Raw genomic sequence first — 23,695 nt, 5'->3', positions numbered from 1 at the left:
ATAAATGTTATACGTCAAGCTGTGGTATTGTCCAGTGTAGCTCTCAAGAGGCAACTGATCATCATTGAAAACTCTTATCTCCTGGTACCTTGTTTTTCTTAGTTTTCTTCTGAAATATCAGAATGACTGCACCCTTAAAGTTTAGACTGCAAAAATGTTTAAAATACAATTACACCATGTAAAACTGAATCCCATAAGTCATATAAAATCAAACTCTGCATGGATATTGAACTTCTCCAATTGTGCTATTATTTTTGTCTAGTATATCCAAGCTGCCAAATTATGAATATGACCAAGAGGTTATTCAGGATGCCAAAGATCCCCCACTCATCAATAAGGCCAATGGCTTGTTCAACCATTCACTCTGAAGCCAGAGACTTTAATACATTTCAGTCAAATATATGGAAATACAAGAGCTAGAAAAAGGGAGGGGGGGTAATGAAAGCTTAGATCCAACAAAAACTATGTTCTACATCCAGCAACTCACTCCCCCATTCAACCACATTCAGTCACATAGTTACACAGCTTTGGCTGAAGCAAAATCGTAACATTGCATTCTACTAAACTATCTAAAAGAAAAAAAAAAACTTGCCATTTTAAAAGTCCAAAAATCTATCCGTCAATCATCTCTCTATCATCTTCCAATGATCAGGTTCCTAAGCCCCCATTAATTTTAATGAAAAAACATTGAACGTGCTTAATGTACCTACTCTAAGCTGTCCTTCACAGTGCTTGTCTTTGGTTGGATTGTGCCCTTGTTACTGTCTTATGCAGATCAATTTGCATGACATTCAAGCTGCTATAATAAAACAAAAATACATTTGGAAACTAAAAAAATCATTTATATTTATAAAATGATGTACCTTAAAACATAAAATTAATCTTGTAAATATGTAGGATTAGCAGTTTTAAATCACGCTAGATACATATTTGAGTAAAACAAACTATAGAAATTGTATATAAATAAGACATCTTGAAATATTTACACAAGCACAAAAACTACTTCCGTTGCTGTTACATAAGAGGAAGAACTAGCGTATTACAGAAGTATTACCCATTGTGCATACATTTGTTTTACATTAATGATTTAGTGTGTTCATACATTTGGCTCTAGGGAAATGTGTAGTCACTTGAAAAAGGACAATGTTGGGTTACATAATGCTTATCAATAGAAAATACCAATGTAAAAATATTCATAGAAATATTCTTCATCTCCCTTATCTTCAGAATTTAGTCTCTAGCTTCTTGCTCTTAGGAACAAGAAAAATGCTCCCATCTCTGGTTTGCTGCAGTGAGTAATCATTAGGGGAATATGGCTTGCCATCTTCATCCCGGAGCATGCTGAAGACTTCAAGGTACAAGGTGCTCAGCTGCTTTTTCAGCAGCTGCAAGCTTTTGTCATTCTCCGCCTTCTCTTTCAGGAGCTTCTCTTTCTCATCCTTCAGGTAATCCAAGTCGTGCTCCAACTCAGTAATATTTTCCAGTTTCCTTTTACGGCAGTTTTGAGCAGCTACTTTGTTCTTGCCTCGCCTTCGAATGTCACGAATCAGAGTGAGCTGGGCCTCGCTGAACTGCTGCTTGGACATCATTTCATTGAAGTCATCCACAGGCAGGTTGATGATGTTTTCAACAGGAAAAGGGATCTGCAGAGCTTTTGCTCTCAGCTCATCTCTAGTGAGATGAGCTTCTGGTTGGCTAAAGGACTTGTCCTTCATAAATGGAGCTTCGACATGGCCAGGATTGGCAGGCAATTCTCTTTGGGGTGTACTAGTAAGTGGTATGTCAGGCTTTGGGGTGCCTTGCTCTAGAGATGGAGAGACAGGAGCCTGCAGCTGAAATGAATGCATCTTTGTGTTGCTCTGTGACACGCTTCCAGGGGCACTATCAATCTCCTCCATTTCTGAATCACTGCATCCAAAGCTTGTATCCCTATAGACCGAAGACGACTCAACAGAATGAGCTGGAGATGTTGTACTGGGACTTGCATTCAGTGAAATACCAGAGTCGGAATCATTACACTCCGGGGCATTTCCTGCAAGGTCCTGGTTAAAAGCTTTGCACTGAGCAAAATCTGAAAGATCAATAGGTTCACTTAAAAAGCCAGCAAGTGCCTGATCCACAAAATGAGATGGTGGGGTAGCCACTCTGCTGTTCATCTTTCCGTCAATAAGGGAATAGAAATCCTCACAGAAATCAGTGCTATGTTGGCTAGGATCTTCTGGCAGCACCATGCTAGAATAGGGATCCTCCAGTGGCTTCAGGAATTCTTGGCTGCAGTTAACTTCTTTCTCCATGGCAGATAATGAATTGTAGAGGGTAAAGTTATCAGCAGCCTCTGAAGTGGCATTTACTGCAAATGAGTTTGGTGTTACATCAGCCAGGCTGTCATTTTGTATATTAAGACACTGTAGAAAGAAAGTTTCCAAAAAATGTTCAGCAATAAAATTTACCTGATAACGTGATGCATGTTTTACATTTCATTCTAGAGGCATAGTTGGGGGGGGGGGGGTTGGTCTGAGACCCACACTGAAATTTTTAGTGGCATGCTTGCATGCAGGACAGCAACTAAGCTTTAGCTTAATTCAATTTAAATGTAATTCAGAGTAATAGTATGATTACTTTCCATAGATTTAACAATTCTATCCTTCTGTTCCACGAAAATGACAGTTTGGGGAGGACCTCTGAGGAAGATGAATTCCCCGTGTTTTACAATTTGGCAGTTTACATTCTATGCAGCTGATGCCTCTCTGGAACTACGGAGGCAGTATTGATGGGCAGCCTTGTGCCACACACGTGGACACTTTCGTTTTTACTACCACCTTTTTATATACTATGAGACTAGAAAACCTGGTGAGACAAACATCATGCAAGAGAAATAAAGGGAGAAAAAAGATGCAAGTAATTAGCAGGCCCCTTTCCCCACTGACCATTTCACAAAGGAGATGTGAATATTGGGATGAAGGGGCTGAAATGCATCAGAACCTTGAAACTACAACTGTCAACCCTTCAGTCATTCATAACTTATTAAACCAGTAGCCCAATTCAACAAATTTACATAAATGTGAGAGTTTATAAATGTGTATGCTATTCCTCATAATTGGAACAGAACCATCTGCCTCCCCTTTGTGGGACTGGATGGGCTTCAACAAGTGATACGACCTTTCAGTATAAATGTAGACCTACCAGGTTTCTTTCCCAAGGGAAGAACTTCTGTTTGAGACATTTCTGTTTTCCCTGCACTCAGGGTAAAATATTTTGCCTTTTTGCTTGTAAATTCCAGCTCCTGTGACTACTGCTACTCTAGATTTACACAGTATCATTTTTTTTCAAAAAATATCCATGATATATGAAGAATTTTAGACTTTTAAGAAGTGTTTAATGTTTCTGATGAGTTTGCAAGTAACTGGATTTCGGGAGTATAAAGTTGGGGATTCTGTTTATTTTTTTTAAAAAGCAGCAGACTTACTCTTCCTTGCAATCATGGGTCAAATTGATATGGGGAAGATTTTTTTTTTTAAGAACCTCTCCCGAGTTATCAAAAGAGCATTAAATGGCAAGATTTCTGCCAATGTATCAATGTGCTCTATATGGTATAACCAAAAGAATAATGTTTAACAATTAAAGTCGTCAGTTCTTAAGTTTATGAGAAAGTCCATTCAACACCAGTGGGACTACCTTTCAAGCAGACTAGCTATAGGATTATAATGCCAGTTTGGGCTTGATTCTAGTCTCTTGAAAATGTAATTACAATTTATAGTACAAATTCTCCCTAGAAAATCAGTGCTATTTCATTCACACTAAATCTTGGTTGCAAGTTAAGTATCTCACAGCTATTATAACACTGTCAAATTGTTACCTGGTGACATTTCTAACTTTTTTTCTTCCAATGAATTATCCTATACAGAGTGATGTGGGGGAGAACTGATCAAAAGAACAAAAATGTCAAACACTGATTTTTCCTTTTAAGTAAATGTCTGTCCAAAATACATAGTCAAACACTGGTAGCAACTATTACCTGCAGTTCTGGAATAGACAGGAGTTCTTCCCACACTTGTTCTATATCTTGTGTGTTCTCAACTTTTGTATCTAACAACTCTGGAATCGTAGACTGAAGTACAGATGAGTCAAGTGGCTGCATATGGTTAGAATCAACAAAGACCTGGTTGGTAGCCATTTCCAAAGGTGCCACTTGTTGAAATTCAGCTGGGGAAATCTAGAATATATGAAACAGATCTTTGATAGCTGTGCTTGGAACCTTAAACATTAGCATGAAAAGAGGTTTATCATAGAATCTTCATAATATTAAGAGGAATGCAGAAAATAACAAAGAGACGCTGTTAAGTACATAAAGATTGGCAAAGGAGTGAATATCTACCTCACTCTCGTCCACAAATGGAAACGTTTCTGCTAAAATCTGCATGCAGTCATCAAACAGATCATCTGCATCTTGTTTGGAAATGTGTACACTCTGTTTAGGAAAGACAGAAGGTTACATTTGTGTTAAATGCAGATTCAGTGAACACACCAACAGCAACTACCATCACCCTTTTGAAAGAAACAAGGGAAAGGGAATACAGTGTTGGAATCAATAAGAACAAAAGGGGTTGTGCATTTACAGCTATACCTGTGAATAACTGTTGGATATGGCGGAATTTCCAGATTCAATGGCTTGAGCTGGCTGGATAGGAACAAATTCCCCTGTTTCCTCATCCAGCTGCAACTGGGCAAGAAAGGCCTTTTCTTGCTCTTTCTGAAGCTGTTCTTGTCTCTCACTTTCAAGCTTCTTCTGCCTCTCAAGTTCATATTCCTTCTTTCTTTGGCTAAAATCAAAAACTTCACGCCCTGCTCCAAGATCTATGTCTTGTCTCCAGAGAATGTCAATTAGAGTCACATCCTATATGTATGAGAGAAAAAAAATAAAGAACATCAGGGCTGTCTGCAATTTAAATGTCCTGTTTTAAAAGAGTGGCTGTCATACCTAAACAGTTGCAAACAGAATCAAAGCCCAAGGTTTATGAATTGATGTTAACTTCAATGTTATATCCCATAATATAAAATTCAGTAGGTATTTGATTACAAAACATGGAAGTGTGACAATTAGAAGTTAGTGGTTAAAAGCAAAAATTACTTGCACTGCAATTCTGAGCACTATTTGAAGTTAACGTAAGAAGTATATACACACTTACATGAAAATAATCCTGCCAATTATTTGTGAATAAACATACACTGGATTTGACTGCATGCCTGTAGTCTTAAATGTTTTCACTACTTATTAGTAAATGTGAATATGATTGAATTGTCCATGTCATAAATCAACAGATTCCAATAAATAGTTCAAAGACATGCACCAGTAAGCATTAATAAGTTGTTCAACACAGAATTACATAATTTTATTATATATAATGCTCCAGAAACTTTTAATAAAATACAAATGCTAGTAATCATGCCATTTTTGTCTAACTGTCAGTGATTTTTCAAGATTGCCAAAACACAGCTAAGTAATAAATTCTTGGTATTGTTCACTGCTAAAAGATGGTAAGAGTTGTATCACGTCTACTAATATTCACTACTCGTTTCATGAACAGATGGCAGGTATTCTTTCATTTTGTTTTTTAAATTATTCGTTGCTTAGAAGCTAGCTTGATTAAGCATGTTAGCTAACTCCAGTTTCTTCACTACTATTTTGTCCTGATAAAGGAATTGAGGACCAAAAAGCAAAAATGGGTTTTTGAGTAATGGCCTCTAAGTAGTAAAAAGTTGGAAATTAGCCTTCAAGTAATTTAGCCTTCAAGTAACAGAAGTTCACCTTTAACACAGAGGATGGCCTTTGAGGAAACCGATTCCCCTGGTACCAACAGTTCTCACAGGAAACTGCTAGATAAGGGCTATCCATCTGAAGGACCAGACATCTGAACGAGATGCAACCAGATAATGAAAGACAGGAGGAGGGGGTCCTTGGCAAAAGATGAACTTTTGGCATGCCTGCTTAATTATAATAGTAAAATCTCCACCCAAATGAGGAGAACTAATATTACAATGAGGTAAAACTTAATTAAATAAATGCTTATTATTGGATGCATAACTAATACGCATGTGTAATGATATGCAGCTTGTTAACCAATTGTAGTGAACTTCTTTGTTAGCTGAACTGAATAAATGGATGGTGTTTGATTCAATCAGGGCTGCTCGGTCTGGACTTGAGTTGCAAGTGTACCTCTTTGCTTCTGCACAAGAATAAAGTGTTTTTAGATTCCACTTCCCTCAACTGCGTGATTAATTGACTCAGTCCTGCCGAGTGAAAGTGAACCTAGTGTTGGGCTAGGCCCATAGAATTGCCCAGCTAAGGACGCTGAATACTTTCTTATAGGTTAAGGCATTCACAAGGTTATGAGAATAAAAGACACCAGATATTGCAAGCTTAGTTATCTTGTAAAAATGAACCTGGAGGAAAATTCAGGGGGAAAATTATTCTGCTCAGTGGCAACAATACTTTATTGATCAGCCATAAGGCCATATCATAATATAAAACCTTTGAATAAAACCATCCATAGCAAAATAACTAAAAACAAAAACTCAACTCCTACGTTCTTATCATCCCTTACAATTTACTCCAATCAGATGTACACATGCAGCTCTAATTGCACTGTTTTATTCAACAAGGAGGTCATTTTATATGTAATATTTGTATTCTGACCACACATACAATATGTTGTTCTAAGATATGGGTCCCTGTAAACTGTTTATCTTATATATGGTTCAAGATAATGATCTCTTTCTATGCTATATAACTGGTAATCAAATAACGTATTTGGTATATCCTCAATCTTGTATCTAGCTGTTAAAATCTCACCTGAGTAAACATCTTCCTAAGATACTTGGGCATTTGGTAATTGAATATTTACCAACAATTTTCTTAACTTGTTATCCAGGTACTGTTGAACAAGAAGCGGGAAGCCCACAGCTCCTAATGTAATTTGTAACTTATACTTTCCAGGAGGATTATAATTGAAGTTTAGTCTGTTCTATCAAGCACAATCTTGGGAATCTATCCATTTCCATAGAGAAATAATTTTCTACCAATAAAAGTGAACCCCCCAAATTTCTTACTCATACAATCCCAAAGGCCATTTCCATTTCTCAAAGGAAATTAAATGTTATATAGACATCATAATCTATGTTCTTGAAAATAAGAACGATCAAACGATCAAATCTTTAATGACTGCATTTTTGGATCTCAAAACTTAATCAAAGCTGCGTATGCCATGCTCCAGTAATAAAATATCTAACTTAAAAAATTTAATTTGTTTTTATATAGAATTTATATATAATTTATGGGATTGATGATAATCACAGATGAATTCTGTAAATGCCTGAAACAAGCATACCATTTCCCATTTTGCCAATATTTGTAAGTGAATGATGAGAGTTGCATTTAGTAAATGTTTATGACCACCAGTGGATGTTGATATCTTTTTTCAGATATTCCTCAAATAATCTGGGACAGAGATGTCAATAAAATAAAGTGGTTTTGCAGAACACTAAAGTTCAGTCACCCAACTGACTGCTTCTAAACACAAAAGAAAGTACTTGTTTGCAAAATGCATGATCAGTTAATGCAATTCAATGAGATAGAAATCTCAGACAAATTAAATGAAGGATATTTCTATACATATCATGATAGCAAAATGGAATTCTCGGGGGGGGGCTCCCCTACAGTGGAACAGCTTGCTCCCCAAGGCAAGAATAGCCTCTACTCTTCTGGCATTTTGGAAGCCAGAACTTAATTATAGCTTTTACCATAATTATATACTGTATTTCTGTTTCTGTATGTCATTGTTATATTGCATTAGCTGAAGTAATTGCTTTTGTACAACACTTAGGGTTCCCTTGACTGATAGTGCTCAAACATTCATAAATAAACAGAATTCCATATTCAAAGAAAAAAATTTTTTCCGGTTTGATGATCAACTTTCCAGGGGCATCCACATGGGCTTTGCTGGAAACAAAGCGGCAGATCCTTGCAGTCTTTCATCTACAGGCATATATTTTTGATTAAAGTACAACTGACATTTCTTCAACAAAAATGCTAGATAATATTATAATACGCAAAAAGAGAAGCTGAAATTATTGTTATACTGCCCACCATAACGGTTTGGGCCTGTCAGAGAGTACAATCAAACTGAAGATACCGCAATATGACAGGGTTTCATGACAGCCCAATAGTTTACCAGTTGCTCACCCTACATCTCTGAACGTCTGCAACACGCTCTGACGAACACTGCAAGGCCTTGATTTTAGGGGCTATTTCTAACTCAAGGTTTGCTGCTCCTTCTCCAAATCTGATTCCCCTGTTGAATGTAGGATCCTCAACATCCTAGACCATTTCAGGTTCCCTCTGCCCTTCAGTTTTTAATTCCACTGACAGAAATGAGAATTAAAAAATCAAAGAGCCAGAAGTAGTATGGCTTTAAATTGTACACATAATCGACATACATACCCAACACACTATTCCCCTTCAGGGTAAACAGCATTATTAATTTCTTTGCTGTGAGGCATGAATTAACGAAGAAAAAAAAAGCCACATCTAGGTTATACCACTTCACTATACCTTTCCATACCTGTCCATTCTTGCAAACCATTCTTGTTTTCCCCGTGTCCATATTCTGCTTTATATGTTGCCTTTTCTTCTTTAAACTGCTCACCTTGTCAAATCCATACAACCACAACTTCCTCAGTCTTCCCCCTCCCTCTTGATCTAATTCATTTTTCCTTCATATATTAGTTTTGCAATTTGACCTTCATTCATTCTCTCTATACAACCAAATCACCTCAAGATCCTTCATTTGCACTGCTTACTAACTGTTGATATTCAATCCACATTCATTCAACATCTGACATTCTTGATTCTACCTACTCTTGTTTTATAGTACACATTTAAGCACCCACTCAAACTGCATTCAACAGACTTGTTTCTCCTGACATACCAACTTTCACTTCCATATGACAAAGTGCTGTTACATACATTTGAGTTTTCTTTTTCTTTTTGGTTTATATATTATATTTTATGTAGTTCTTTTTTTCTTTCCTTTCCTTCTTTTAGTATATTATAGCCAGAAAACTAAATTAATATTTTTTTAAAAAAAATCTGAATGAATGCAATCCAGGGGAAAAAATTATTTTGTTAGGTGTCATGAATGGATGGGCAGGAAAGAGAATATAGTAAAAATAGACCATTTGGTGACTCATGAATTCCCACATAACCTTGCTTCCATCACATATATCACACCAAGGAAACGTCAACTTTATATTCATGCAAAACATTCCATAATACTGTACAAACCTACTCACTTCATCATATCCTTTCTGTAAATCAAAGGACATAGAATAAACGTTCTTTCTCACATTTACACAGTTCTCAGTGACCTACTGAAGGGCAAAAATCTGGTCTGCACATTCTCTGTCCAGCATACAGCCACTCTGCAGATTCCAAATTTTGGTCATGGATCAAAAGGGATACCTTTTCATCAGAATACTGACAAACACCTTTAAGGCAAACAATCTAATTCTCCTGTTCCTATAGTCTTGCTACCTTTCCCTTGGAACAGGAGAATAATTGCATTTTTCCAATCATCAGACATAAATGTAATCTTCACACACAAATTAAACCAAGTTGCACAGCCATTCCTTAAGGAAACCACATCCATATTTTAATTTCTCCAGATATATTATCTATATCTCATACCATTTTTCAGCATTTTTACAACATTTATGACTTTCATTAATTTCTTTCTTGGACATTTATGGCATTTGTATCAATTCTACTCTTCATATATCAATATAATTCCCATACAAAATCCCATACAAATTTCTAAATTATTCATTCCCAAATCATTTTCATCATTTTTATTTTTAATTCCATTCATTCTGGTGACTCTTTGTTTCATTTACTTGACCCACTTCCAAAACCTTTTTTTTTTTATTTCCACTGTAATTGCCCTGTAGTTTCTCAACATCTTTTAATCTTAACCATTTCTTGCTTTCTCTATGTTTTTTTGCAATTATATTTCTCCCATACTTCCTTATATCCATCGCAAATTTCCACGTTTCATCATAAGAAATGAAATCAATCATGCTTTTAATATAATAAGCTCTTTGCTATGTCTACATATGACCAGACTTCTGCTTAAACCATATATTCAAAAAAAAAGAGAGACATTTTCTAAGCAGATACTGATCACTTGACATAGCCTCATAATTCTCATTCATTCTTGGGTCACCAAATTGCCCAATCACTTTTTCCTTTATCTCTCATTTCATTCTCACTCATCCATTAATGTTCACCTAACAAAATAATTTATTTTCTGGGGTCATGTTCAATCATAATGCTGCATATTTTTCTCAAACTCATCTCTGCTTTTTCCATTATCACCATTACTGGAGCACAAGATGCAAGTAACAACAATCTATGCATTCCTACTGTCATACATCCCAACCTAGATAATACCTATTCATACTATACTTTCATGTCCCTACATGCATTCATCAATTCCAGAAGATCAAATCACCTTCAATCTATGACAGCATTCTCCTTTCCCTTCGTTTCAGGCAAAGTAATTTATTTTTCTTTCTTTCATTTAACTTGTTAATTCATGCCCTTTACCATTTACTTCTCCTGCGTGTTACATCCTAATTATGTCATGGTCACAAAACAGATCCATGGATATTTACTTTCTTTGTCCATCATGGCTTGGGCACTTGAGGATTTCACAAAATGCTTTTATAAGATAGGGTAGGGGCAGACTAGGTTACCAAGCTTAGTCACACCCATGCCACAAGCAGCATTCTCTGATAATGGTAAGGACAATACCAGCTAGTGTTGGCACCTTGGGTCAGTATACCAATCACTCCAATAAAGTTGTTTCCCCTTTCAAAAATAATTAAGGTGTCATTTTAAATAAATTATTTTCTGCAAATATAAGTTCATTAAATGGTTAAAAAAATCTAAATGCATTAGATGCATGCTGCTATTGTTAAAATAAGCATCAATGTGTTGATAATAATGGTACATACACCATGCCACATGACATGTTTTTCAGATAACAGCTTATTACATCCTTAAAATAGTTCAATGGGTTATCATGTGATTTGTTCCTCAATAAGTCTTTTGTTTTTAGTTTTTCAAGTTCTCATATTACATCAGGTCACATAGCTGCTTGGGCAAATCTAAGAAAGGGGAATGCCCAAGGAAAAGGCCTAAAAAAGGATTCAAAATCTATGAATCATAGTGGTTTAGCTAAGGGTGCCCTAAACAAATATATTTTTCTGTAACTCAGGTGCAGCCCCTGTGTAGATATTCCAACCATCTGACCAGTACAACCATATTGCATTAATACTGACAAGAACTCCTTATGTTTCAGTTAAACAACTATACGATTAAGTATTGTGAATTGGATCCAGAGTCTCAAATCAGCCTTACAACCCAAGTGTCAGTAGTGCTGAATTCATGGATATTACCTTTTCTTTTCTTTTTTTCTTTTCACTCTTCTCCAAAACAAATAAACAAATATACATAATACCTCAGTTTACATATTAACAACCACCTTGTAAGGAAAGTTGGAGGAAAAACTGGTTGAACCTGAATTTTAGCCTCTCCCAAACTATAGTCTAATTTTAACCAGAATTCTGCACTGGCTCTCTAATTTGTGGAGGAGGAGGAAGGGGGGGGGGAGGGAAAATGAAGCCATTTTCTTTGACATCAGTGCTTTATTTATCTTGGTATCAAGGTCTACAACCTGTCCTTAATTTCAGGGCTAAGTCTTGAATCAACAAGTGTCAAGTCTAGACTTGTTCTACTGCAAACCAAAACACTCCTTCAATTTATAAAGAGATTTGGATCTAGTAGAAGTTTCCTACAATGCTGGAAAAAGCAGAGAGACTTTTTTTTTATGCTCTCCCTTTCCCTTTTTCAGAAGATTGTCTAATCTTCCACAGCAGTTTTAATGGCAAAGCAGACTGCAAGAAAAAAGAATCATAGGAGATACACATGCCTCCTCCTTCTTTCAGTGTGAATAATCTCTGCTCACAGCTAGCCAGGATTCAGCTCAAAGAAAATTCTTCTTGACGGACATAAAATGTCTTTGCTCCAGCACAGAATAATCGCTACTTGTCTTCTGCCTTTCCATTAGTGAGGGGAAGGGTTCCCCAATAGGCTCAGCTGTAAACAGCTCTCTTTTTAGAAATTAAATACTGACTGGCATTTGTTGTTTTTAAGTCAATTACTTATATGCTTTCTCCAAGTCTGTTCCAAGCCACATTGATAGCTTAGTTTGGATTTATACAAGGCAATTTTAGTAAGATAAATGTAACTGCTAAACAACCCATATTAAGTTGTCATCTGGACCCCAATGGAAAATTTTGTCTTTTAGGTTTGTGTGTTAACATTTAGCATTGGGGTAGGCAATTACTTATTTTATGTGAAACTCTTGTGGGTGTTTTGTAAAGTCTAACTATTAACTCTTATTGCTGTTTAGCAAACAAAGTTGCATTAGATAAACAACCCCATATTTAGAATTGTGTATTAGCTACATAACATATATTTCCTGTGGCGCACATATTTGCAACAGGCTTTAAAATAAATTAATTACAGGGTAGATAAGCTGTACAGAAAAATATGTAACGAAATTTGGGAACAGGGAGAAAAGACACATTTTTCAGTGTGGCCACTAACTTCCTAACTCACATGCTTACTGTTAAAAGAGAAAAATCCTCTGAACTGTGACTTTGAAAACACCAACCAGCTTGAGAAATTACTTCAATTTTAGAACAAAAATAAAAATAAGGCAGGCCTACTTCTTCCAATTCTAAAGGGAGCTTTATGAGTCTAAGTTTGAGCTGATTACTTTTTCTGGGTTGTGTATTTGAAATAAGCTGAAAAGCAGAGTAGGTTATTACCTCAATACTAAGGAGGAAGTCAAGTCTGAAAGCTATGTACAGTGGAACCTCGGTTTACGAACTTAATTCATTCCGTGACTCTGGTCGCAGCCCGAATTGGTCACAACCCGAAGGAAATTTCCCCATAAGGTTCAATGTAATTACCGTTAATCCGTTCTGGCGTGGAGGACAGGGAGGCGGCTATTGCTTGGAGGGAGAGTCCCCCTCCCTACGACCACGTGTCAGGGGCGGAAAATGGCCGCGGACCACGTGTCAGGGGCGGAAAAATGGCCGCGGACCGTGTCACAGGAGGGAAAATGGCCGTGTATCCTGTTCGTACTCCGAGGCGGAGTTCGCAAACCGAAGCAAAATTTTGCGGCCGGAGCTGGTCGTAACCCGAAAAGTTCGTTAACAGAAGTGTTCGTAACCCAAGGTTCCACTGTATATGCTATTTTTTTTTCTTTAGACTGGGAGCTTCTTTTCTCAAGTTTTTTCAGAGATTTCTTTTCCCATTGTTGCCTGAAACTAATACAAACATGGGGCATGTAGCCAAGGCATCTTAAAATGGCCCAGGCAAAAGACTTCAGGAAATTGGATTTCAAACACTGCAATCCCATACACACCTACATAACAGGAATTCCTTCTGAATACACATATTCTAGGATTGTGTCCTTTTCGCCAAATTTCTCCCACTCTTGAACTGTACACGATCTGCTTTTCTAATCAATCGATTCCAATGCTCCCAGTGTAATCCAACCTTTCTTTTTATCATTACAGCTGCTGGGAAACAATATTTAATTTTATAGAAACAATTGAGACAACTTCAAGTCTAAAAATTATAGCTTTCAGGACTATTGTTGTAGCTGTTGTATTATTATTATTACTACTACTATTCAGAGGATTCAAGCCATGAAGAAAAAGTTCTCACTCCTAGTTTCTCAAGCAATAAAGGACACTTCCAATTAAATTATCTATTTGTGAACTTTACTTTGCTGTGTCCATATTTAAAAAGTCAATTTGCACATGATAATGGGGAGAGGCCATCTTTTGCCAAACAGATCATTCAAGTTACTATTTTGTCATGTTCATATACGTTTAGGAATCTAATTCACACTAAGAAAAATGTCTGGTGAGACTTATTTTGTTATTTTTCTGCCAAGAGAAGTGGTATTATTATGTATGAGAACTGAGAATGAGAGTCAAAGTCTTGTGACATCCATCACATTTTTATCCTGGTAATTTAGTGCTGGATCTATAAAAGCACAGGCCAGGAGAACACAAAATAAATTGTTTGGCTAGAATAGCCAAAGCATCATATTGCTACACTGTGTTATTAAAATGTACCTTAGAGCTGAGGGTTTTTTTAATCCTGCCTTATTTTTATATAAATAACTCAAGACAGCGAACATACCTAATACTCCTTCCTCCTTCTATTTTCCCCACAACAACCACCCTGTGAGGTGAGTTGGGCTGAGAGAGAGGGACTGGCACAAAGTCCCCCAGCTGGCTTAGAAGTTGTGAGAAACTTCAAAGAGTTGTGATGGAACTCCAGAAACAGCCCATGTGTCCTTGAAAGACACATTTTGACCAGTGCATACTTCACATTCCATTTGTTTGTCCAACAGAAGCAAAATACACCTGTGTTCATATGATTTAAAACATGTGGAAAGTCCCTTTCTTGTACACACACAAAATCCCTAAAACAGTAAGACCTTCTCTTCTCTGTTTTTTTCATCCATCAAGCTGAAATATCTATAGCATCCAGTCCATACATATGAACATTTATCTTTCATAGCACACTGCCCATGGATCACTCTGAGAACATCCTTGGATGAAAACAACTATCCTCAAGGAAGCTGCTACTAGTGGTTATCCTCCCAGATTACTAAAAGTAAGGGATCACAGCCATCTTGCTTGAATATGCAAATGTATTTACAACAAAATTCTTTTCCACTGCTTTCATTCTTTTCTTTTTAAATGTTCGTCCAGGTTGTAATTTGGGGGGATGGCCATACACAAACTATTACATATCTCATATATCTCCACTAGAAAAAAATTTACCCAAAGGCTGCTTTATTGTTCATCTAAGTACATGCACATAAAGGCATAAGAGAAGAAACCAGAGTGTTTTAATACGATCTTAGGGAGGAAAGATAGATACAGTGGTGATGCTGGGAGCCCTGATTATATTTAGTACTGTCAGCATTATTAAGACCTTCATGTTAACAAATTATTAATTCAATAAAATCTAAGTTCAGGAAATGTTCTAACTAGAGAACGAAATCAGCTATCTATAACCCTTCCCACGCAGCTGTGTACTGAGTATGAATTACAGTTCAAAATTACAAGGGTTAGAAATGGATAGTTTAAGCTGTTCACAATTTCACAGCATACTAAAACACATCTTGAGGCTTTATTTTATTAATCTCCTTGCTTGACCCCCACTATCAAATGCCTTCAACAGCTTTTAACTCAGAATTCTTAACAGATTTCATCCAAATCTATTTACATCCAAATATTCTCTACAAAAAGTTGCCTATCAGCACCATTTGACAGAATACAGTACCTCAAAAGTAATGAATACCCAACTTTGGAATTCGTTTAGTTAAAAGTTGGCTAAAAGTATTATAAAACAAAAAGAAAGTATAAACCACAGAATTGTATCTTAGAACTTAATTGTTCTTGTGGTGAGTACAATAAAACAGCTGTCATAAAGCTGAACATCTGGACCCCTTTACGTAAGAATTATTATTATACCAAATGAATGGCATCATTCCAATCATAAAAGCAAACAACCAGAACAAGATGGGACATAATTTGAAAGATTTCATGAATCTAACATATTTGATGCCATACTTGAAGCATAAACCCCAGTATCGTTCACTACTGGCTGTACTTCCAGGACTTACTTAGATTTGTAGTTCAACAACATCTGGAGATCCAGAGGCCAGGATCAAACTCAAAGATGTGTGGTTGAAAAAACATTAATGAAGCACATTCTCCTTTCAGAGATATGGTGTGGCTCTTCAGAGCTACTATAGTTAAAATTGGGAGGGGAAACCTCTTGGCAGAAAGATAAGCAATGGAAACTGAAAACTGGTTTTTACAGCCCCTGTCCAAAAGCAATGGAGGGAGAACAGCTGGAGATGGAAGACCAATATATGCGTGTGAGTTTCCCACATGATTCAGAACCCTAATCATGCAGGGAGAGCTAGTCTTTATTGAGCAGGCTCCCCACTATGGATCATCTCTCCCAACACATAAGAGGGACAGTAGGATCAGGTGGTGTGATTGCAACAGCACAGTCTCATTATTCTGCTCACACAATTACCACTGTGTGATGAAGAATGGGTACACAGTTTCTTGTACTAACACTATTTAGCCATCCAGATTCAGATTCAAAAGCTTCTTTAGCAAATGATCCATTAATCACTTAGCAGATGTACTGTAATCTCTTCAGCAAAACACTTTTTGATGCAAAAAGGCTACTAGACTGCTACAGGCTGTCAGAAGTGCAATAATTTTTCCAGAACTTAGGAGCCAAACCTGAAAACAAACATGTTTCATGTCTTTTATGATGGACTCTGTAAATAATCAGGTCAAAATTTTAACCTATTTGCATTTTGTTGTCTTTATCATTACTGATGCTTCTGAAGACAATCAGTTATCGGCAACAGAAGAAAGGGCAAAATTCATCTCTCATTAATTCACTGCTGTTACTGAATTGAAAGATTTCTAAGTGAAAACAGTCAAGGTAGAGCATTGCCGATCTATGAAGTTATATTGTATTATATTATATTCCTTCACTATGCTTCTGTGAAGCACTGAACTGTCATTCATTATTTTCATCTGCACTGATAATTTTGAGCATGTCAATGGAAAGCAATATCAACAAATGCATAGATACAAACATAATGGGCTCCATAGTTTTTGTAGTTACGTCATACTTTTTGTGGTTATATTCTAGGTATATATCATTATTTACTTCATCTCATTCTTTGTTGTTGCTTCTATGAATAACAACCAAAACCAGAACAAGGAAGCATTTTTACCTACCTGCAAGAGTGATATAACTCTGAAATACACTCTACTGACATCATTCACCACTTTGATGGCTTAAGGAGGAAGACTTAAAGTAGTTCTTTGTGAAAGTGAAAGTGAATGAAGAGAGTATAAATCTTGGTCTGCATTCAAGATTTAGAAACTAAGATTATATTTACAAGCAACACCAACCCAATATAAACAGGCAGAGAAGTAGTAACAAACTATCTTCCGAGCCTCAAAAGTTCATAGGAATGATGATTGTAATCAGGCAATAAATTATATATATATATATATATATATATATATATATATATACACACACACACACACACACACACACACACACACTACATGGGAAAAAGACTATGACATATCTAGACAAAATATTAATGTGCAGAAACATCACACTGACAAGACCATGCATTTCCCACTTGTAACACATGGCTGTGATAGCTGGACAAGCAGAAGGGCTAAATGAAGAAAAATTGATGCCTTTGAATTGTGGTGCTGGAACAAATTGCAGAATATCATGGACCATAAAAAAACTATTTATTTAATACAAGAAAAACTACAAGTAAATTGCTCACTGGAAGCACTAACAATGAAGCTAAAACTTAAATATTTTGGAGAGTTAATGCAATGGCAAGAGTCTCTGAAGAAGACCATCTGACACGTTAAAAAATGGAAGACTTCAGAAAAATGAGACAAGGTGGCTAGATACTATCACTGACAATACAAGCATAAGTTTGTAAGAACTTACAACATTTCCTGACACACCATCCTGGCAAAATAATCCTAAATCATGAAGAGTTAGAAATGACTGAAAGAACAAAATCTGCACTACTTACAGTCATAGTGATCCTTTTGAAAACTTCAAAAATAGTAGTAGTAATTATATATTATTTATACTAAGTAATTGTATTTGATGCATTTGGATATAATGCTAAACCATGGTATGTTTAGCTTGTCCCTTATGAACTTGTGGCTGCATTTAAACTTAAATCAGCATGATGCAAATAAACCTCAGAACTCTTCTCTTGCTCACTTTTACAACCGCAAAGTGTTCAGAAACTCTAAATAGTCTGAATGTTAACTGTGATTAATACCATGGCTTATTTGAAACAAGCAAACTTTAAATCATTTCAGCTTCTATGCATTACTACATATAAACACTTTTGTTCAAATATTCTGTTTGGGAACTTCTCCGTTTCTATCTAGCATCATTTTGTTTATCTCACGCTACCTTGTTTACATAACTTCTTCAGAACTCAACACAATCCTTTATTTCTGTCAGACCATAATACAGATAAGCAGTAACTCCAGAATCTTTTCTTTTAAAGCCTGTCCCAAAACTTCAAATTCTTAGACTGGCAAAATTAGATTATCCCTAAATACTAAAGGAAAATACTAACAATACATCCAACACTGGTAAAACCAGCAGCTCACTGGCAGTTAAATTAATAACTAGAATTATTGGTAAGTCAAAGGTATAATAATACCATTGCTGGTTGAAATATTTATACCATCCTTAATTATTTCTAATTTACACAAAATATTAGATATGAAAACAAATCAACTGAATCTACCAACGTCAGAAGCAAAAGTGCCACCAAGAGTATTATCAGTAGAGGATCCAAGCCTACTGTTTTTCTAGCCCTTTCCCCATGTTTATATCTAACTTTCCATGTCCTTGTTCAGCTCCTCAAAAACCTGCAGAACTAGTATGGCCAGAGGCAACAGTTGGACAAAAAAAGCTATGATCTATATCTCCTTACAGCTCTTATCTCTCTATAACCACATGCAGTGACTAGTTCCACAAAACACTTCCCGTCAGCTCTCATGATTTTCAGCTAACAAGAAGGGCCTCAGGGAAGGAGTGCTAGATTGCGCAACCCACAGTCATTCTTGGAAAAGGCTATTACCCACACTGAGTCTGCTCAACACTGGCTTCTCATATGGATTAACAGCCATCACCCACAGGTATTGGGTAACCTGCCAATGTCAGACTGTCTCAAACTGGGAAAAACCCTGTTACAACTAACAAAGCAGAACTAGAGGAACATGAGAAAGTGAGCTTGAGCGGTCTTGTTCTTATTAAAATTAACAGGGGGGACCATTCCAAGTGGGGCAAGTCAACATCTCCGCTCCAAAGGGCAGAAGAGATATGGCAAAAATGTTGTCATCCTTCAACTAGAATTTTTTTTAAAAATCCATTAATCTGTAGTAGACTTTTTTTTTCAACAAACTGTTTCCAATAAGGTGGGATGCACAAACAACTTTTGTCTTATTATTCTTTCTTATTAAATTGGTCAACTGCATATACCATACAGGCAATATTTCCAGAAACAGTGAATCTTGTTTGATTTTAATGCTTCTAACATTTATATGAAACCTTTTCTGTGGATGTCCCCATCTTTTCCCCAATCAGGTACATTCTGGTCACTATATGTGTGTGTGTGAGTGTTTGTGCACATGTGTGAAGTCATTTCAAGTTTCAAAGTGTTCTAAAGTTTTTTAAAAAATCAGTCTCTCCCCCCTCCCCCCCAAAATTAGAATGCTTTGGAATGGAATGTGGCAGCTGGGGCCAAAACAAAGTTTAACTAGGATGTTAATCTACATCTACTTTTCATTTGGCCTGCTATTCCAATGCAACCTATACAGATTAATGATTAACTGTGGCAACTGATTTCTGCTTAGACCAGTGCAACAGTAAGGGCCCACATACACCTTCAGGACCATTTTAAAGCAAATATTGACACAACAGGAAACCAATCCTGAATTTAAGACAATCTCTCTCGAAACAGGAAAAAAAAGAGCTATAAAGGCACATAGAAAATCTGTCCACTACCCAGCTTCTCTACTGTTTCCATTCAGCAATGCTGCTCTTCAAGAAACCAGTCCCACAGATTTTCCCCCCTCCCAACAAATGTGTGTATGTGACAACTCTGCATGTTTGTGTACCTCTGCATATGTCTACATGCAATTGCAAAACAAGGGCAAGACCTGGTCAAAAAAAAGAGTCTTAATTAATGTCTATTGATTTAAATTAATTGCCTGTCAAATTAGGTGTCCTATTTGTAAAAGTAATTGATTCTGCACAAACTGTATTCCCACCCCCTCCCCCAATAAACACCAAAAGAGAGAAATCTGGGTTCCACAAGTGTAATCCCAAACAAGCTGATTGTGTAGGAAAGTCCCACTGGGGCTCTTCCTTCCACCTAAGTACGCTTAGACCTTCTAGTCCTGTTCGGCAGTGTGCCAAGTCTAACTCTCCTCTCACTCCCATCCATATCTAGAGGGCAAGTGTTTTTAATGACTGACTGAGCATCCTCATTTTCTAGTGTCCTTCTCTCCCATGAAGAGCCTCCGTGGGTACAGCAGCTCTCTCTGGCAGGCGCCCAGCCCTCCAGGTAGAGACTGACAAAAGATGGAAGGGGCAGCACATTCGACCTCATTCCCCTCTGACAGTAGGGGTGTCTCTGCTCTCTTTCCAAACACTTGTTTCCATGACTGGACTTCCTGACCACTCCCTAACTTTCAACACCATCTTCCCTGTCTTTGTGGGTAATTACTTGAGTGGAAACCCTCTTCTTCCTTCTGGGTAGATATTAAAGTAGCTGGGTTCACACATGCTGCCAAGCCATAGTTTTTGGCGTAGCTTAACATGTTGCTTGAACCCACCTTTGGAGTTTATGGATTAGTGTGTTCTGTGAACCCAAGCAAGGGAGCAGAGTTGAACAAGCAAGCCATAGTCCAATGTGCAAATGGTGGAGAGGGGGAAGGTTACACAACAGGAAATGGTCAAGGGAAAATTTCTTCACCCTCTCCTCTCCTGCTGCTTCTTCCAAGCATGCTTGCAAACCTGTATCTAGCAAATTGGGCTGGGGAGCTGTGGGACGGAAAGGCATTAAGAAGCCCCTCATACTGCTGCTGGCTCATTCCAAATCACCCAATCCTCACAATGGATTTACTTACAAGGGTTTATTCTGGGGCTCTTGTTTGTGTGGGTGTGAAATTCAGTATTTCTTTAGCGGAGGTCTCTCCCATATTGTCTTCATTTTCATTCCCCAAACCCTCAAAACCAGTTTAAAGCCAGCCCACATTGGTTTCCCTGCAGATAAATACAAAATGCCGAGAACTGTACAGGCTCACCCACTGGAAAGCAGAAAAAATAGACCACACTGAATACATACCATTCTGTAAATTCCCTTTGCAACAGAATGGGGCATTACCTGCATTCATCAGCATTGTACAGGTACCAATAGAAGAAAATATCTGTAGCTCAGGGTTGAACCATGGAGTCCTCGGGGTTCTCTGAGCTTGGTTGTTTTCTTACAGATGTTTTGTTACCCATTTAAGTAATATCTTCACTCCATTATACAGGTGGTCCTTGTTAAGCAACCACAATTGGAACCAACAATTCAGTCGTTAAACAAAGTGGTCACCAAGTGAAACCGCAACTGTGCTTACAATCTTACTTTACTTTTCCTTTACTTTACAGACTTGCCAAGGTTGAAATGCAAGGATTGGTCACAAAGTTACTTTTTTGTCACCATCGTAACTGCGAACAATTGCTGTATGAGGCAGTCACTAAACGAGGACTACCTGTACAGTAGAAGAAAGTTGCAATGGCAGGGTTGAAACCTTCCTAATGAAAAAGAGAGCAATTTTCTCCAATAATTTGACATTTGAATAAACAGAAAACATGACATATTCACTCTTTCTCTGTCTCTCTCTCTCCTCCCTTTCTTCCTTCCTTCCTTCCCCTCCCTCTCCTTTTTTCTCTTGTATGTTTTCCCTTCCTCTTCCCTCTGCATTTTGTCTATGGATAAGAGAGCCAACCACAAGAGCAAGACCAGGGGTGCTCTCGATATTTTGAGAACTGTTGCATGCCAACTACAGTCAGTTTCTGCCCTCCAACAGTAATTATATGTTTCCTAAATTTCATCCAGTCATCTTTTGCTAAATAAAAGCAAATGTTTTCCCACAAAATCTAAATGGGACTTAGACGTGACTGATAACTGAATAATAATATTTTGTGTTATATATTTTTATATGAAAAAAGATTTTAGTTACATACAAGCTCGTTAAAAAAAAGCTGTTTCTGAAGGAAAAAAACAGGAAAAATATTTCCATTTCCTCTATTCTTTTTTTTTCTGATAGCACAAGTTGCTGTATCAGGCAAAACAATGTTTTCAATGCAAAAGTCAGTTCAAAATATTTGTAGGTTACAACTGCAATCTCTTAGTCTTGGTAACCAACATAACTCTCTTCTAGAGCTCTATTTGGAAAGACTAATTCCAAAAACAAAGCTGCCTTGGGGAAAAAGAAATGATTGCCCAACTCTCAACATTGTTCTAATATTCAGAACACGAAGTTTGCACGCTACAAAACAAAAAAGGGCCATTTGAGGGAAGTCATGACTAACAACTGTCACTTTTAAAATCCAGAATCGTGCTATTATAAAAACTTCTGTGCCATTCATTAAATCATACCCACAGAATCAAGGAATGTATGAGTTGGAAGGAATTTATAGGTCATCTAGTCAAGCCACTGCTCAGTGGAAGAACCTACTACAAGTAGTCCTTGCTTACCGACCACAATTGGGACTAGCAATTCCATCACTAAGTGACGTGGTCGTAAAGTGACTGACTAAGACATAAGTTCAGGCTGCAGTTGTTAAGCGAATCACCCACAGTCGTTAAGCACGACGTCACATAACTGACTTGTGACTTCCTGCCAGCTTCCCTATTGACTTTGTTTGTCAGAAGCCGGCTGTGAAGCTCGCAAATGGCAATCATGTGGTTGTGGAATGCTGCGACCATTGTAAATGCTTGCTGGTTCCCGAGTGCCCCAAATCACAATCACATGACTGCAGGGACACCGCCACAGCCACAAGTTCAAGGACCAGTCATAACTCTACTTTTTCAGTGCCATCGTAACTTCAAACGGTTGCTGAACAAGCAGTCTGTAAGTGAGGACTACCTGTACATTATCTCAGAGAGGTAGATATCCTAATCTCCTTTGAAAACCTCCAGCTAGGGGGAAAGCTCTCTTGTTCTACTGCTTACAGGTCTTATTTTTAGGAAATCCTTCCTAATATTCAGCTTGATTCTTCTTTCCTCTAAATTCAACCTGTTAATCTGCTTTCTGCTCTTAGTTTCAACAGAGATCAAATTCACACACACACCCCGCATCCAAGAGCTTTTTTGTTCATTGTAGACTGCAATTGTATTTCCCTCTTGTCTTCTCTTTTGCGGGCTCCTTTAGCTGTTTCTTACAGAGTTGGTTTCCAAGCCACTTACCATTCTGATAGCTCTCCTCTGAACCCACCAGTCTCTTCCTTTCAAAGTGCAATGCCCTGAACTGGGCACAGTATTTTAAGTGTGTTCTAACACCACAAAGTATATTGCAGCAATTACATTCTGCAATCTGGGCACAATGCTTCTATTACTGAAGCTCAATTTTGAACTGGCCCTTTTAGCAGCTGTATCCCACTGCTTGCTCAAATTCTGTAAGATCCTTCTCACGCACAACCGCCAAGCCAGGACTCCCAAACCCTATAGCTATGCATTCAGTTTTTCTTATTCAGATGCAAAGCCTTACCCTTCATGCAGCTAACATCTTCCATTGGCTTTTAGCCCAATGTTCAAATCTACTGAGGTAATTTCAAATTATGATTTTGTCCTCTAAGATATTAGCCAATACCTAGTTTGTCCTC

The 23,695-nt window shown here is 37.3% G+C and overlaps 1 protein-coding gene across 3 annotated transcripts in view; it reads right to left on the bottom strand.

The window, feature by feature from the left end:
* Window positions 1-345: 345 nt before the first annotated feature.
* Window positions 346-23,695, bottom strand: part of NFE2L2 (NFE2 like bZIP transcription factor 2) — a 29,902-nt gene continuing 6,552 nt past the window's right edge. For all 3 annotated transcript variants that reach the window (XM_007424606.4, XM_007424605.4, XM_025164335.2), the window contains exons 2-5: window positions 4,625-4,894; window positions 4,376-4,468; window positions 4,016-4,213; window positions 346-2,405 (exon numbers count right to left, since the gene is read on the bottom strand). In XM_007424606.4, coding sequence (XP_007424668.2) covers window positions 1,224-2,405; window positions 4,016-4,213; window positions 4,376-4,468; window positions 4,625-4,894 — 1,743 coding nt within the window. In that variant the 3' untranslated portion in view covers window positions 346-1,223. The remainder of the gene's footprint in view (window positions 2,406-4,015; window positions 4,214-4,375; window positions 4,469-4,624; window positions 4,895-23,695) is intronic.

The sequence above is a fragment of the Python bivittatus genome, unplaced genomic scaffold, assembly GCF_059951505.1.
Source record: "Python bivittatus isolate LINGU-HERP-01145 unplaced genomic scaffold, Pbiv_v1 ctg000200_np1212, whole genome shotgun sequence".
NCBI lineage: Eukaryota > Metazoa > Chordata > Lepidosauria > Squamata > Pythonidae > Python > Python bivittatus.
Note: the sequence above shows the minus strand (reverse complement) of the source record. Positions and strands in the feature narration are given on the sequence as shown.